The sequence below is a fragment of the Sinohyriopsis cumingii genome, chromosome 2, assembly GCF_028554795.1.
Source record: "Sinohyriopsis cumingii isolate HCF-2022 chromosome 2, ASM2855479v2, whole genome shotgun sequence".
Classification (NCBI taxonomy): Eukaryota; Metazoa; Mollusca; class Bivalvia; order Unionida; family Unionidae; genus Sinohyriopsis; species Sinohyriopsis cumingii.
Window position 1 is genome coordinate 33406435 of NC_142962.1, and position 18946 is coordinate 33425380.

The following is an 18946-nucleotide window of genomic DNA, read 5'->3' on the forward strand; positions in this document are numbered from 1 at the left end:
TGAACTAGGCATTGATGTTTTAAGGAAAACATGTAAAACCCTTTGAAAAGAACAAAACACGTGTACGTAAGTGGGGCTAGGCCTAGCTATATACTGTGTAGCTGCGTTTACGGTCTGTCTGCATTGCAGACATGGGTTTTTGCTCTTTAGTTTTTAATTTGTTAAGAACGTTGTATTAATGGAATTTAAACTGCTATCATAATCAAGTGGATTATTTTTCCTTACTTCTCAAATGGAGATAGGTTTTGGAACAGTAAGTGACCTTTTTCTTACATTCTACTTATTGAATACACACACTCTACTTTCAAGCCAATTTCTGGGCAAATTTCACAAACAGTAATTAAACTACATTCCTCAGGTATAGATGCTGTAGTTCGTAGGTTTCTATATACCTTTTTATTTAAGGTTTTGTGCCCAGAATTCAGCACTTAATATCAGTTAGCAAACTCATTTTAAGTTCAAATGTTGTAGTCATTGTTACCTCCCCTTTGGCTATTTATATATCTTGAGCTGATTCCCTAAAGCTTCTTTTACTTTGTCTTTCAACACAAGATTTCAGTGGTAAAGTACTCTCTCTCTCTCTCTCTCTCTCTCTCTTTCTATCTCATCTTTGATGTCACTCTGCACAACAGCTTCATCTGAAAACTCATACATACTGTCTAAAATATTGTTGTCATCGTCAGCTAACTCTAATGTATGTGCCTAGATAACGTGAAAAGTCCATATAAACTGGTCGTCGCTACATACGGTACTTTCCCATTATCCCAGCGGCAAAAGCGGCAATTTTCAACGCATATGACTGCATTTCTTAAAATGACAAGCGCTTTTAATAATTTAAGCTGTATAGCAATAAATCATTCCCGATATGTTATATGTAGAGTTTTACTATTTCCAGTTGTAAACATATTCCCAGACTGGGTGTGTGATACCGAAATGTTTAGGTGTGCCATACGGACTCACGGAATCACAGATCGAACATCTATATTCAAAAACCCCATCAGCCATGCAAGATTAAATGGGTATGTAATAAATAGTGCGCATTTACAGGGATACGAAGTTTAACTTATTCCAAACGGTGTTGACCATTTTCTGCCGTCGCGGAATGTGTCAGATCCAATAATCACACAATTATTGATATTACAGAGAATTACATATGTAAATTTTGTCCAGGTTGGCTTTGATATCTTTATGGGAGTACCCTAGGAGACCCGGATTTTACGGTATACTCTTTGTTCATTAGCAGAATTGTGTCTCCTTTTCGATATTTTTACGACACCCGTGCTTGTAGTTACCCTCATTTGTAGATTTTTAATTTGACTCTAGTTCTCAAAGATTTGTTTTTTATACTCAACCTGACCCCAGTTCTGACACCAAGGGGATTTTCGACCCGCCATCGTTCACCCACAGGAGGAACTTTGCGACATTGCCATTTCTTTATGCTACGTCACACTCATGTATCTGTATGCGTCCCGCGTGCTGTATGCGCAGCTGTAGAATATTTTATAGAACGTTATTTTATTTACAGGTTCAAAGAAACATAAACTTTGAAGAAAATAGTCAGAACTTTTCAACTATCCCTCGTACATAAAACTACATTGTTACTACAAAGTAGTCATAAGCAAGAGAAAAAAGAAAATGCTTCTTTTTAACTGCAATTCATATTGAATTGTAAATAAAAATATAAATTTTTAAACATCGAGTGCAGAAAAAAAACAAAACAAGAATGCACGACGTAAATGACTGAAAGCAACGCCATCTCGGGAGAACCCAACTTTGAATACTTTGATAGAATTTGAGAACATTTTAAAACAAGGCCTGATGAGTTCTTACAAGGGGTAACTTTCGTAATTGGGTCGAATTTGACTATTGTACTCACTTACTTATCCTGTTACATTGTGGCAGTGGGGTTTCACGTGATCATGGTCAATTTGTACTAAGTAGAGGGGCCCCGAGTGGCCGAGTGGTCTAAAGCGCTCACCGTTCCGGATCACTGCCATCTCACCTCTGTCGGCGTGGGTTCGAGTCTCAGACTCAGCTAACGTGGGTATGTGAGAAAGCCTGCCAGTAGCTTCTTATGGGTCGGTGGTTCTTCTCTGGCTTTTCCAGGGTTCTTTCTCCACCAGTTATACTGGCCGCCATGTATAGCCTATCTTGCGCTGAAAAATGGCGTTAAACACTACACCACCAACAACAACTAAGTAGATATTTATATGCCAATGTTTTATGCAACGGCAGATCTGGTCATATATGCTGGTCACAGTTCAATTCGTGTTGTTTTCTACAACAACGACAGCACGGTGTTTGGATTGAATTTCCCCCGCATAAACATCTGCGCATGATGTAATATTATCACAATGACCGGCTTCGCTAGAAGTAACCCGTATCAGTTAACATATATTTAACATCAACAATTCCTAACTTGACTCAGTTATTTGGAGGATAATACGTTAAAAGTTCTAACAAAATTCCATAACTATCAGCAATCTGGACAGTATTGTAGCTGCTGCATTATGTATTGCCGATATAAGCTGTTGCGTAGCGTTTACAAATAGCTGTTGGGCACGGTTGTTTCTTTCAAATCTCAGAGCAACAGCTGGCTTCACTTCCACCTTTACATTCATGTTTATAACTTTGAAATCACTTTTTTGTGACGATTAATAAAATTAACCGAATATTGATCGGAATATTCAAACAACCAAGCGTTTGAATTATTATGTTCATAGAAAATATAAACCATAAAATTCTTATATTTGTTTGTTTTGACTGTTCGGATAGCAGGTTCAAAGAAATGTAGCATTCGTTTTCAAGTACACATAAAGAGCCATGGGAGACGACATACGTGTTGGTAAACACTTCGACTTTACGGGACACAAAGAATGTAACCGCTAACATGAACCCGTTTCGTCTTGCCATAGAACACACGGAGACGGGATATTTTTGTTTAGAGTGAATTCTACTATTGGAGTCCCTCACATTTCACCAACAGTAACCCTGTATGATGTAACGTTATGATGTCATCACACGAGTCCTCAATATGTGGTTGAGAGGACGCAATTAGCATTCTGTAGTACAGGGAAAACAGAATGAAATCGTGTAAACCAGACGAAGTTCGTTTAATTGTCATGTCTGAATGAAGAAATACAGGCTTGAAAGCCAATATCTATATCAAACCATAATACATGTTCTCTGTGTTGCAATTTATTTTACGTAATCCCTTGCAGTGGAGAGCTCGGGAATAATTTAAATTGGCAAAATTAGAACAGGTAGACTATATTTACCGACTGAAATACTCTAAAACTGTTGATGAAAAAATATAGAAAAGTCTCAAGTTAAAATTGATTGTTAAACTGTTATGATGGATCAATCATCGATTTTACATTTCTCTCTCTCTCTCTCTCTCTCTCTCTCTCTCTCGGCACCGAAGTGAAAACATGACGTCAAATCATTTAAATGAATGCAGTGTGTTGAAACCTTAGAGCACATGGTGTTCAATTAAATACTGCCTGTTTGTAGCATATGCTACTGAACGCTATTAATTAAAACACGGGCCTAGTTACGAACGGCTTCTATACAGAAGTATTAATTCACTAAACATGTACAATTCGCTCTCTTAGTTGAAAGTTAAACCTGGCAGGTGTTTTTCCATCAGCTGATCTTTAACCCATCTCGTCTCGAAATTGACTAAACACAAACCTAAAGACGAGTCCCATTAGACCAGCAAGCTCTTCTAAGGCTTTTGATGTCTTTCTTTTCTTTAAACATGACTGGTGGCGGGAAAAAAAAGTCAGAGAACAACTTACTGGTCTAAAAAGCCATAATAAGGAAATTGGTATTAGTCTCAAATACATAACTTAAACTTTGAACAACAATTAGATGTTGTTTTGTTTCTTCTTCTAAATTAGTATATCCAGTGCATTCAACGACATTTTAAAGCCCCAATCCTTAGCTAGTGCTGTGTACTGACAGCTCTGACGGAAAATGACTAAACATTGTCATCTGACTCTAGCAGTGTACTATATCTAACGAGCTATTTCCATGGAGACTTTATTTTACAACAGTCTTCCACAAAAATAAAAAACGAAAACGAAAAACACGAACATTTTATAAAAGGTAAACAATAATGAACTGTAATGAAAAAATAATTCTCCGCAACATCGGCACGAAATTAAACGCTGCTAAAACGGCTTGTGAGTGGTAAAGCGAAATTTTGCTAACTCGATAACCACTCGGTATCGAATAGCTGAAGTTAAGCATTCTTGTACATGTGAAGCAACACATACACACGCGAGCGCGCGCGCTCTCAACAGTTTTACATGTTTATCTCTTCACTACTTTAAAATTTTGATAGTATATGTATATACATTTCGTTGATGAAGGCATTACGTGGACTTGGTTGTGCTCCATATAATCAATCAATCAATTAATCAATCAATCGATCAATCAGTCTTAATGTTAATGTGAACCATGGTCCTTTTTTAAAATGGGCAACTTAAGATACCCCCTTCATAAAACAACTCAATTAAAAATTATATACTTGTTTTTTAATCATATCAATCAAATTCAGTGTCAAAAACTGGACATCAAGTTTTCGATAAGCGTTTCTCATTGAAAGTGATGTACGTATACTTTACAAATTATGAATATTGAAAATTTGAATTTAAAAACGTGCGTCATTAATTTTGACGCATACTAGTACTTTACTAATAATTGCGCATATTACACAAACGTGGTGATGGTCTATAAAACTTCGCACTTGAGCCCAATCAGGATATACAATAAACGATCGTTCCTTTCCTATGCAAGACACTAAATATTTGTCTCCATGCGCAGTATGAACACCATTGGGATTGTGGGAGTAAACAAAAGCCATAGGAAAGATTAGCTATCAAGTCTTAACTGATGTGAAATAAGAATGATTAACGACTTGCTTTAATGGGGTTTCATTTATTAGAAATCCTTTCGTCAATAAGGGTTAAATTTAATGAAAGATTTTACTAAGAAAGAGGAAATCTTGGAACTATTTGGCATACTGACATTTTGCGTCCGACAAAATACAATGACGTACCAGTACCTAATGCAAACCAGAAGTGATGGGTTGCGAGATCTTCTTTCCCAGCCTAATGTGTCACACCCGTCCCTTTGATGTATTATTGCTAGATAATAAGAGATCATACATATGGAGAGAGAGGGGGGGGGGTGTCTGAGTAATTCAAGGTTCTGATAAATAATCCTGTTAGATAATGTGATCATATAATTTGAGATGTATCGGGAAAGGTTTTATGCACCCGAGACAGATACGCTACTTTAGAATTTAAAAACAAAAACCTCAGTTTACTTTGAAATGTCCCGCCCTCCCCAAACATTTCTTACAAAATACAATGGTGACATTTAGAACTTATTACATTCGATTTCGTATTGAAAGCTTGAAGCTGTGGGTAACAATGATCTTCGCCGAAAGTGACAAAAATGACTATACTAGTATCATCAAATATCAGTATGGTTGCAAACAAGAGACCGCGATTCCTAATGAATAAATATTTCCAGCAGTCAATCGACAATTAATAAAAAATCTTCCTCTCTTTCACACATGCCCACAAAAGAAGTTGCAATGATGTAAGTTGGTGCATTGACTCTTAGCAGTGATCATGATAGTTGTAAATGGGAGCTAGCCCTATAAAATATTGTTATAATGTACGTATGATCCAATTCATGTCAAAGTTATTAAAGAAAACAATTGTCGTATCAGATACCAGAGAAAAAAATTAGTTTAAAAATGTGAAAACAAGCTTACCTGCATGTTTTTATTTCCAGTGCTCCTACAAACACGCAGGTGCCCTCATTTAGACAATAATGGCGATCCTCTGCATCGCAGGGGGATGTGTGAGCACTGAATACAAAATCACCTGGATCTTCCTCGAACAACCCGTCTCCTGGAAATCCGAAAAAAAACGACCTCCGGTGCCGCTGATGTTTCCTGTGCTCCGGAACCACAATCGTCTCTCTGAGAAATCCTTTCAAAATTGAATTAAAGCTAAAACCTTTCGGCATCATGCCGGTGTCAGAATTATACCTCGCATTATCATTTGTTTCCAAATTCATTATCTTTCTGGACTCGTTAATTTCGTCTTTTGAAACAATGCCATGAATATCAAAAACGTCACGTTTCGGCTCTTGAGAATAACTTTTAATAACATTTCTGTTTTCTCCTTCGATTTTCTGGTTCCTTTTCAAACCAGGGGCAAAAATGAAATCCTTGGATAATTCCAAAATATTAAAATCTCTTCTATCCATTGAGTAACTATTCGTTTCGTATTCGACGGTGCTTCTTCTTTGTTTATCATATTTCTTCACAAAACTTTCTGAAAGGACACCTTTTCCCGCAAACGGAAAAGTGTACACTAACACTACCAGAAACACCAGATTGAAGAAACACATTAAAATTGACAGACAGCCCATTTTAACATCATTTTGATATATATCAATAACCAATGGCCAGTTGACATATGAAATCCAAGGGCACCATCGTTTACAGGGATGAAATAACCACAGATAAACTTCCCAACTTCAACGTTAAGTCACGCGCTGTTAGCGGCACAAATTGGTTTGAGTCTGAATGTGCTTGAAGCGTACCTATACCGCAATGGTTTCGAGTAACATAGACGTACTGTGGCTTTTTAGCTTCACTCCCAAGACAAGAAGTTCAGGTTGACTGTAGAAGGCGCATTAGCATCTGTGAATGGCCCACATTTTAGGCATGCCTCCTATGCTTTGTTCTCAACATGCATACTCTTTTGTGGTTTTGCATAAAAGACTCTTCTATCATTAACCGCGTAACATCTATCAAATGTTAGTTATTCTACGTTGCGCGCGCACGAAAATATATAAAACGAACTTCCCAGGATCAATGGAGCAAAAGGAAGGTTATCTTCTCCACCAGTCGTTCATCTATTCAGTGTAAATGATAAAAGCAACTTTCTTTGAGCAACATGCTCGTTGACATTAGCAACACGTTCAGTTGTAATGACCAAAGTACGAAAAACTACCCTATAAATAGAGCGGATTTCGTGACGTCTACTTTTGTGACGTAACAAGATTAGACACGAGCTGGACCAGGTGTTTTCCCGTTTTTTGCCCTGAACACTGGACCGGACTTTGTCAACGTCTCCAATCACGTTAGCTTTTTGTTTTCTTTCTCATCAGATTCTTCCGGCTCAAACAGTTTGCCTCTCAAGTTGCATCAACACCGTTCCTATATCCCAAGGATGTAATTAAACAGCTCAATAAGGTATTTCCGATTATATATATTTACTACTCAGATTTAGTGTCTATCACTCCACTTGACAGTTTTATTCTAATACGTCAGATCGCATTCCAAACAAGGAAAGAACTTTTTCTGTTGACATCAAGAAAGGTCATTTTTCACCTTCGAGCAATTTACAATATTGCATAAACGGATTGACTCGGATAACACGGTATCACTCTCATGATAGTACATTGGCTGATAATACAGCAACATTTACGCATGTATAAGGCTGGAAAATCCAATAAATGATGTCTATGTCTTATCAGTGTCACAGTGTCATATACAAACACTACAATGAGTTACGTTTAACGGAATGTGACGGAAATTATATCCTCTGTGTGTGTGTGTGTGTGTGTGTATATATATATATATATATATATATATATATATATATATATATATATATATACGAATTGCAGTGCTACGTGGATTTTAACTTCATCATTTGCTTATTTTCTTTCATATCTAGATAGGTCCCTTTTTGTTTGCTTCTTGACCCATTTGGCTAATTGTTAAATTCCCTAATAACCTGTTACTCATTTAATCACTTGTATACATATCATTGTAGGAGCCTGTCATGGGCTAAACTGTCGATAAGCCCACAACAACAACATATTTATGGCGTACTCCTGACTTAAACAAGTACGAATGCACTTATATTAGACTTAATCAAATCAGAACGAGTGTTCAAAATTATTTTCTTCCAAGAAAGATTTAATTAATATCGTTGCCAAAAAAAAAAAAAAACGATATGATATCTTTACAAGGCGAGTATCTTTCGAAAAATGCAAGCGACCATTCCCTTCATCAAAGGAAAAATTTCACCGAAGAAATATATCACACGAAATGCAGAGACTGACAATTTATTCGGCTCAAGAATTCACATACATATTGGCTTCGAATGTACATAACTAGGTAAGTGGGTACGTTTGTCTAATGTCCGTCATTCAGAACGTCCGTCCGTCTGTATTTGTGTATGTCTCCACCAATTATGGCAATGCATATTTGTTACGCAAATAACTTACTTAAAACCGTCGCTTCAAATTTTTTCCCACACCAACTAAATATAACTATATTCATACTATAACTTCCGCATTATTAATGTTTATCAGAAGTTGCGTGTTACAAATGACGATATAGAATCATGTACGCACTTTGCTCAAACATCTTATAAGGAAGGTCGACATGTTTCATGTATTGCACCCAAATTCCCATATAATTATAGAACACTCCAAAAGGAATTTCTGGAACTTTGTATACACGGCGTTATATTTTTATTTCATACACTTATTTTAGTGTGAACAGAGTTTCGGAGGGTTTATTATAGTTTCTTTAAAAACGGCGTATACCTGTTGCTTCCCCCCACCCCCACCAAAATGTGCGCACTGAACTTGTTAGCTGTAGAGCCGGCACATATGTCATTACGCCATGCAACGATCTTCTTCGCTTTTATGTAGTTTTAATGTAAATTAAAGAACATTTATTAACAAATTATATCTGGTACAGTCTGAATAAAGCTTTGAGACGATTTCAGAACAGTTCATTTGCATAAAAAAAAACCAACAAAAAAAATAAAACAGAACAAACAAAACAAAACAAAACAACAACAAACAAAAAACAGAGAAGGGGTGGTGGTGATTTTAATAAGTCACGAATCATAATGTAATAACAAAGAAGATGGTGTGATTTTAGAAAACATGACTCCAATAACAGAGAATGGGGTGTAATTGTAATAAGACATGACTGTAATAACAGACACGTGGGTGTAATTATAATATGACAAGGATGTAATAAAATGTAAGGGGGCGTGATTTTAGTAAGACATGAATATAACAACAGAGAAAGGGTGTGTGATTTTAAAAAGACATATTTACAATAACAGAGAAGGGGGTGTAATTTTATTAAGACATGAACGTAAAATGTAATTGTAATATGACCTAAACATAATAACAGAGAGGGGGTTGATTTTTAATAGGACATGAATGTAATAACAGAGAAGGGATGAGAATTTAATAAGATAACATTCATCGAGCAATAACATAATAAGCTATTTAGTGGAAATGTTTACAAAGTGTTGCATTAAACATGCATGAATCGTTGCATAACATACCACGTGCTCCACACTGATTACTATAATAAGTAATATTACGTCTGTTCAGAAAGGTATCCTGCACATCTCCTTGTATAGTAGATAACTATTTGAAATATTAAGTCGACCGGAAAGGCACTTATATTACACAAACCACTAAGCATTAACCTCGTTTTGTTTTCTTAACGGTGACATTGATATATAAGAAAGCTGAATTCGTAGTCTGAGTTCTATGTTAGTTCAATACTGTTTCCAAGTGGAAATGATTACAAGTGCAAATAAGTTCATGTCTGTACATCAGGTGAAACGAAATTGCAAAGACAAACGGACAAGAACACATCCAGGGAGTGTCAGATGCAAAGTATTTGTACCTTGGTAATGCAATTGAAAAACAATTTAAGAGTATATCAGTGTACATGTCTTTAGTGATAATTGCTGGGTATTTTAAAAACCCTAGAGTCAATGGAATAGTGTTTCGACGTCTTTTATTAGAATGTCTGGAACGCCCACTTGTAATATGACAATGCCATGATGTTGTGTCCGCAACACCCACTTGTATTAAGGATATGTGATGATTTTATATCGGTTACATTTTACTGTAACTGGGAAAGCCGCCTAGTGTTCTTATTCTCGTGCAAGCGCGATCGAAAAATGGCAAAGAACGCGACCACGAGCATCCCAGCCAACCAGAAAAAGGCATTGATAGCAGTCCTCAGCAAGAACCACACGATTGACCCGATTATTCAGAGCAGAGCTACCATCGTGTTTTCTGCCAGCGTTATCAGCATTCTAGCCAATCGCTTCAGATGCTCGTTCCACCCATTCGTTTACATCCACGCAGTCCGGTTTAGGTGGTTGAGCTGGAGATTGCAGTTTGAGGCCCCAGGCTCCTCTTGTGATTGCAAAAACAGCTGTGCCTATGATGAGCCCCAGCGCGGTAAGAATCGATGCTATAGTGATTCATTGTTTGCAGAAGAGTATTCTCAGCCTCTCACCGATGGTTGTATCCTCGCGGTTAACATGGCTTATAAGCTCCAGGATAATCGTAAATTGGTTGCGATGTCTACTCATAAATTGCAGGCTATCTGAGGTTGTCCATCGAATTCCTCCTCCTTAGCTGCAAGCTGGGCTTGTAGCTGCTCGTGCTCTGTTCATCGGGAGCTCGTTTGATGACTTTGTCTAACGCGTTCCTGTAGATTTTGATTTCTACGATTTTGACGATAGTGTTTGAACGCGTAACTTTGTACATTCCAACTGTCCTCCCTAGGGTAAGAATTTCTTGTTTTGTTCGAACATCAAATTTATATATTCTAAAGTCCCCGACAACAGTTACCCTGGATCAAGTCGCGGAGAGTAGCATAATATCGGACGAACGTTGTTCAAGTAGTTTTTCAAGCAATTCATTTAGGTGCTGGTATTCTTCAGAGATAGGTAGAGAATCTCCTATTTCATCTTCTTCGGGATGATAGACATCACGAGCGCAAAAATCTTCCTTTCAAGGGCAAAGCCTTTTTCGGCTAGGTTTTGCTCTTAAGCAAATAACTCTAACATATGGACTACAAACGCTTCCGACTTGTTATGATTTAAGTACATAACGTTAATACTGAAACATTCTTGACCCAATCCGCTCACTGAACCGCTCGTCTGGTTGTAGAAGGTGTTATGTATATTTTATTTAATTGATATTTGATTTAATTTAATTGTTTGTTTGATAAAAAAATTTAAATTCCAGTGCATGCTAATGTAATGTAACTTTATTTACTGGATTTGACATTTTACACAAATTAGTTTGACCTGACTGTTTTTTTCGTAAACACCTAAGAATAGAAACTTTGTATCTAATGCTGACCTAGTTCCTGACCTTGATTCAAAATCAGTAAGAGTTGAAGTAAACAACTTCTTTTTTATTTTCTTTCTCAGAGTAAAATCATTGGTTTTAGTCTAGGCCATGCTGGGAGTACGTGATGTTACTTGTTAGGCATGTAAAAAGCTTCTATGTTGTTCTAGAAACATAATCATGTGACCCTCATATGGGAATCAATTTTGCGTCTTAAATTAGTGTATAACTCTTTTGTATAGAAAATTTAGTCAGTCGGGCTTTAAACCATTGACACTTAAAGGTGTTTTGTTGTGACCAGTTTGAATGAAATTTTAATTTATTTTTCAAATTATTTGGATTCCAAGAGATTATTTTCCCTGGTAATACTTTGTGCTCTAAATTAATTCTTGGACAAAGACAGGTATAGAAATGTACACAGAATTTAAACACTGGACTATTATTTTCTGTTATTCAACAAAGAACTGTTGACACATCAGTACGACACTGACCACATCATACGTCATCGCCTTCCATTTTGGATTTTGGATTTCATCGGGATTCGAATTCAGTTTCATTATGACATTTTATTATCAGGACTTCTTTTTTTTTAGTTCTTTGATTATTCTTTGATTATTTTTGGATTCGATTCATAAAACAGATAGTTCTTTTCTCATTTTTACCTTGTTTTTTTTTAGGGAAATAAATTATTTGTTAATTTTTACAGAGCTTGTTGTCTCCGCTCTTTTGTTGTTGCGTTTGTAAGAGCCTAAACGTAACAAGGGACCAAAGTCAACTGATTATTACCCGATTTCACAGCACTGGTAGCTACGATATTATTGTGCCCGGCACTGACAGAGTGGCATCTGCAGTTGTTTTGAGCGGCGGTATAGCAACACTAGTTGACGCCAACCACACAATCCTGAAAAACTGGGCCATGAAGAAGATAAAAGCCAAACCCGAGTGCAATGAGCAAGCTAGCATCGAAAAGGCCGACATTTTGGGCGTCTACATACATTTTTGAGTGACTTAAAAAGATAGTGATCAAAGCGGTCTACCAGGGCATATTTAACGTGAATGTGACTGCATATTTGTAGGCTTTGGCAATTACGTTGCCGCCACCCTACCACGGTTGGGAACCGTTTCAAGTTGCTAAATGATCACATACCGTACTGCTAGTCTGACCTTTCGCATCGTCTCGCATTTAAAGTGACATTTAAAGAGTACGGTAGGGTGAACAAGAACAAGCTACCTTATACACGGAATCTCGAGTTCGACGTCATGACTCACACTGATCTCGAATACATAATCCGTTAGCAGTACATGGAAAACGTGTACCCCAGAGTGCTGCGCTATCGCGTGGTTGTGCTAAACCTGAGCAGAAGCACGTGGAACATCAGCCTAAATACGCCGCGGATGTGGCACGCAACACTGATTTTCCACAGGATACTATTTCAATAACCCCTTTATCAACAACATGCCGTTGACAATCGAGGGTGTCCCAAAGCAGATCTAAATGCCCACCTGCAAGAAGTTTATCATGGACACGGATCTGGTGGATATCGATGCAGGTGAATTATTAATCATTATTAATTATTTAAATTCCCAGTCAATTTAATATTTTGAAATTCATATTTTGTGGCTCGGCTGCTATTGATAAAGGTTCCAATCCCATTTCCAATAATCTTGTTCAGAGCAGATAAACAGTATAAATGGTGCCCATGACGTGGTTCTGATAAGAACTATACTTGGCATCGTTTACGTGACGATTTGCTGTCATACGATAAATACATGCCTATGGTGCCTTCGTAGGGTGTCGTAGGATAGTTGTGACTGGTTGTTAGAGATATTTTATGCGGGTTTAAGAAAGTACGCATATTAAGACAGAAAGATTATCATCTATAGTAGTTTTTCCCGTAGGTATTCATTGTACGCTGAGTTTGTAAATAACTATCAACACAAAAACAATCTTCATGTTCCTTTGTGGCTTAAGCCTCTCTAATACTCCTTGCTGTCAAAATTGTTCAATAAACTGGTCTTCCATGCATGGTAGAATGTCTGATTAACGGAATCAAGCAAGACCACAAAGATGAAAAAAAGAATTTTTAGGTTCAGAAAAGATTGGATTGAAGTCAATAACTCTAGGTTCAGTGAATGTTTTATGCAGTTGGTGCAGATATAGATATGATTACACAGCATTATAATAAGTTGACCTTTGGTGACCCAGGGACCAAATGTTTCTTTTTTCGGCAGCGGTGCGGAGGTATGGGATATTCTTTCCAACCATGCTTGTTTTTACTTTTATACTTGTCACACAATATAATGAATATAATTAGTTCTTTTCCTTTTCTACAAATGTGAGAGCAAGAATATTTTATTTTCAAGCTATATGGGAGCTGGAATTTCACTTTGAAAACAATCCAAAGCCAAGCTCCGCGACGAAAATAAAATATCGATTAAAAAGTAGCATTCATTGTGAACACTTCCTATTTGGATCAGCAAGCTTTGTAATATCAGCACAGTGTCTTTTACAGGGTGTCAGGTATATAGTAAGCTTTATGGTCCCTCTTTAGATATCGTTTTTAAATGATAACCTATATAACAAATGACTTCCGTGACGCTTCTACGCTTCCTCCCGGTACTACGCATCCTCCCAACTGCTTACGTCATAATAGACGTGATCTCAACGTGTCTTTCTTCTCCCCGATTCTCCGGTGTCACCTCTCGCTCCCACCCGGAAAGCTTCCCGTGGAATTAGAAGGGACGTATAATCTGGTCTCCTTGCTCTAATCTCGGGAGAACTACACTCTCACAGACCTTCCACCAGAATTACGGCAAATAAAATATCAGGTCAACTCACATACTCGCATTTAAATATTCCATGCCCGCTTGGTTCTACAATAATTGTGATATAACAATAACAATATTACGTTTCAATGACGTTTGATACATGCATACACATCCCTAATTATTAACTTCTCGATATAGTTAACTCTCATCATCAACAACAATCATACGCAATTCCTACCCTACGTATTATAACGACACATACAATATACAAATACCTATTGATATGTTCACAAGTCCAACAATGACTAACTCTGTATAATTCATTTTTGGCCGATGTACACGCGGTTGGTTAGCCGGCATTACATACTAAGGGAGACAACTCGTGAAATCCAATAGATGTCGCTAGGACAAAGCACTAAAATATCTGATCCATTCACCAAAGTGTGGATTGGGCTAACATATCCGAACTACAACCAATACTGAACGATGAACTGTATGAGAGAACGACAACATGTAAAGAAATCTCTGGAAGGCTGTTGCACTTTTTAATCCGAATTGAAACAGCTACAAAATGACGTAAACGAAGAAGTAAAACAAAACAATCGAGAGGTTATTTATTAGGCTAATGAATGATTTTCCATCAACGTCAGTAAATTTGCAGCAAGGTGGTTGCTAAAACAAATACTTTGTTACAGTCGCAAAAAATACGATGATTATCAGCGATAACTTTGGAATTTCACTTTGAAAACAATCCAAAGCCAAACCTCCATCATTTTTGGCTGATGTAGCACTGGGGCATCATGCCGCAGACATGTAGCATGATGTCTCACTAAGTCACATTATCGTGACACCAGGCCGACCATTCCCAACACTCACCTCTTAATCCTGAGCGCCAGGCGAGGCAGCTGTTTGTGCCATTTTTTAGAAGACTTTGGTGTGACTCGGCCGGGGTTCGAACCTCCGATCTCCCGCATCCGACGCGGAAGCTCTAACCGCTAGGCCACCGGAACGGTTTGTTAAACTGTATGTTAGTCATTATAGGAGATAAATAAAATCTCAATCAAATACATGCACATTTATATAAAATGAACAATGTAAAAACATAATACTGTCAATATCAGAGATCAAGGCGCTTTTGTCCTACACTAAGATGGTTTTCTCATAAGAGCTTTTGTCCTACCACAATCAGGAAGCTTATGTCGTATGGAGCTCTTGTCTTACATGGGCTTTTGTCCAGAACTAAGGGAATTTGTGATACACTTAGTGCGTATGTAAGTACATGCTGAATGATTCCAGGACGCTTTGTTAAAGGGCGGGAATAATAATTACTCTCAATATATATATATATATATATATATATATATATATATATATATATATATATATATATATATATATATATATATATATATATATATATATATATATATATATATATATATATATATATATATATATATATATATATATATATATATATATATATATATATATATATTTCTGCGTGGTGAATAAGAAAATAATTATTTTTATACACAATTCCATTTCATCAAGTTCATATCTCAGACTAGGCTTAAATTCTCGAATATATCGCCATGTCAAAAGGTGCAGGTCAAACATATCCCAATAATTTTAAATCCTGCAATTGATGGATAGGATAAGATTTAGTCATCTATAAGCAGTGAACAGGGAGTTTGTTTTTGTATTTTTAAATCCCAACGGGGCCTAGCTTAGCACTTCATAAATCTCTGTAATATCCGATCATCATGTTTTGAAAGAATCTTCATAAATATTTAAAGCAAATATTCATCCGTTTTGTATTTCTACATGACTAATCGATTTTGCAAGTGATATTTATCGTCACGAAATATTCGCCGTATTCTGTGTGTGGGTGTATGAGTGTGCGTAATTCGTACGAGAGACACACTTCGCCTGATCTTATGTTACACAAACTTGTCAAAGACTTTTCCGTTTCCTGGAATTGTTTGCTGAAGAAATATGAAAACCATGTCATTTTCTGTGTCATATTTATCGCACCTTTGTGAGAACTGAAGGCTCAAGCAGTAATAACCAGTCACAAAGAAGTAATATAATTCTCGCAACAACTGACTATTATAATGAAACCGAGTGTACTGTGCTATTGGAAATCCCCTGCCCAACAAATATGACCCGCTCCCTATTGTTATATTGTTATACGAATGAGGTTTATTTCACGTACCCATTTTTATAGTCTAAAATTTTTAAAAAGTAGCATGATCTTTATCTATGTCACTAACAATCATAACATTAGGACTATAAATATCAAAGAAAACAATCTAAGTTATTGAACCCGTCTGTGTATCTCACGCTATGATGTATCTCACACTATGATGTAGCGCATCTACTCGCTTATAAGTCGAACCAAACTTCAAACAGCAAAGATCCTGCAGATCAGGGTTTATGATATGTGTTCTTCTGATTACTCCCATCAAACTGCACAGACCCACATCTGCCAGCGCATTATGCTGTGGCATAGCTCTGTGTATGTGCAGTTTGAAGTTGGATTTACTTATAAGCGAATACTTACGGCAATCATGTAACTAATCAAATTTGTATCACTACACTGTTATTTAAAACGTATAACATGGCCTAGCCCAAGTTTGAAATTTGGTAGGTGCTTCCTGCGGCGTTTCATAGTCATTGCAGAGGTTGTACAGCTGCATCTGCAGGTCCTCAAAGGCTCGGTGGACATAGTTATGTGATGATTTCCCAATGGCATCCTGTTGTAGTGAGGATGACGTATTTCTGTATGCAGATGATAGGGATCCAAATGTCAAGATGACTGTAGCCAACAAGTTTGTTAAATCCAGAGTTCCAAGGCTCTTAACAAAAACCATAATATAATTATTTTATTTCAATAAAGGTAAAGGAGGGACGGGGTCTTTTATCCTCAGCCTGAGTGGCTTTAGTACTTGGGAGATTTTGTCCTAATCCTGTCAGGGGGCTTCTGTCATAGTGGCAATTTTACACCTTACGGAGTATAGGTTTCGGAAATAAAATGTAAAGGTAATGTATATGTATATTTTGAGAGCGCAGTAATTCAGTCGTTTGTTTCTATGAAATAACCTAAAATAGTTCGTTATCCTCTTTTTGTCATGCCTGACTGAAAAAAATTAAAAGCTTGTCAATAGCATGTAGCAAACACAGTCACTTATCGATAGACAAAACATGCACTCTCACTTATGTGTGAAAGATTGTTACACTGTATTGTTGAGGGCGTATTTTCTTTGACTCGAACTCATGATAAACAAGTATATAGCAGCACAGCAGTCATGAATGATAAAAGGAGCGTAGCGGATTGAGGCCCGTGGCTCGCGACGATGAAAGTCGATATGAAGATCGCCAAAACAAAATTATTATTTTGATATGTTGTTAGATCCTGTAAAGGCACGCCATAGGAGATAATAGTTCTAATATATGGCTTGAATATTATGAAACGTGTGAGCCGGAGAATTTACCTTTTAGTAGTCACTCCGTCTCAAACTCAGACTTTGACAATATGATCTGCTGGACATTTTTTCTTGAATTCTTTTGTTTTAAATCAGATTGGTATAACTTCTTGCCCGAGTAAATACAATAGTTGTAAATAGTGAGAAAAAAGTCTTAACGCCAAATGTGCGCACTCTTTGTAGCGATCACGCATTTTAAAAAAATATATTAATTTCCTATTCAATTGTTTTCTTGTCAAATTCTTGCAAGATAAAAACAGTTCTGTTGTTTGTGCGGCACTGCTAATTCACATTTACAGTTTATAATGAAATCTTAATTAGCTATAATGAACGATGCAGATACCATTTTAAATGTAAACGAATTAACTCAGCAATTTATCAGTTTAAACATTATGTCAGTATACTTACATCAATCTGCCATCAAACTATAAGGTCATTAGTGTTAGGAGTAAACATCCGAAATGAGACTACTATTGGCATATGTGACCGGCTATTTTAGTTTGAGAGTAAAATATATTTATAGATCATAGTTTAAGTAATGCTAGTTCGTGATCTGGTGGATTTTAATTTTGATAATTCACTGGGAATGGTTATCAATTTGATTGCTCACTCCACTGAATAAACATAGATTACATCGATTACATTATAACCATAGAATAACATTACCATATAATTGCACTGCTTGGTCTAGTGGCGACCTGTCACGAAGGTGTACAACGTTTGACTCCCCCAATCTTTTATTGTAGTTTTTGAATGTGCGTTTTAAACTTGAATTAAAAAAAAGTGAATTCGGTTGCTACTCATATTTTTGTGCAAATGTACACAAAACACAGCTACACATGAATGGTAAAAGCATCTGGCATTAAGATAAAAGTCTGCTTTTTCAATATGTTATACACGTGACAAGCTAAAGCTCTTGATTTAAACAATAAGAACATTTTCTTCGTACCGATTGAATAACGTATATATTTAATTTCCTGCATGAAAAACTTTTGCGTTTTCACCCTATCGATGACATATAGCTTTTACTCACTCGATACAAGTAAATATACTCTCTATATAGGAATACATGTATTTTCTATACGTAGCTCGATATCATAACCTCAGCGTTCCAATGCGAAACTATACAATCAGAGTGAACGCCAAGTTTCGGAAAGAAATCATGTGTACCAAATTAATAGGTAAAGTAAATAAAAAAATAGCTGATCAGATTTTCTTCGAATTCCTTCTTGAGAAATGCACAGTAATGTACCTACAGCTCCATGCAGGTGTTGGAAATTTGTGTTGTAAGAAGGACACGACAAAAACAGATACAGGACGTCGGCTTTTTTTTTGTGAAGCAATATTGCTATAGTTACAACTTGAATTTAAATAGGTGAAGAACAAAACTGTCTTAAATTATAACAAAATCGCCAGATAAATTGATAGAGAAGAGAATTTTTCTTCAATCGTATGAAGTT

The 18946-nt window shown here is 36.6% G+C and overlaps 1 protein-coding gene across 1 annotated transcript in view; it reads right to left on the reverse strand.

Moving 5' to 3' along the window:
- LOC149804593 (uncharacterized) overlaps positions 1-7414 on the reverse strand; it is a 76911-nt gene extending 69497 nt beyond the window's left edge. The window contains exon 1 of the mRNA XM_089942045.1: positions 5792-7414. Coding sequence (XP_089798171.1) covers positions 5792-6456 — 665 coding nt within the window. The 5' untranslated portion in view covers positions 6457-7414. The remainder of the gene's footprint in view (positions 1-5791) is intronic.
- Between the last annotated feature and the right edge of the window lie 11532 nt (positions 7415-18946).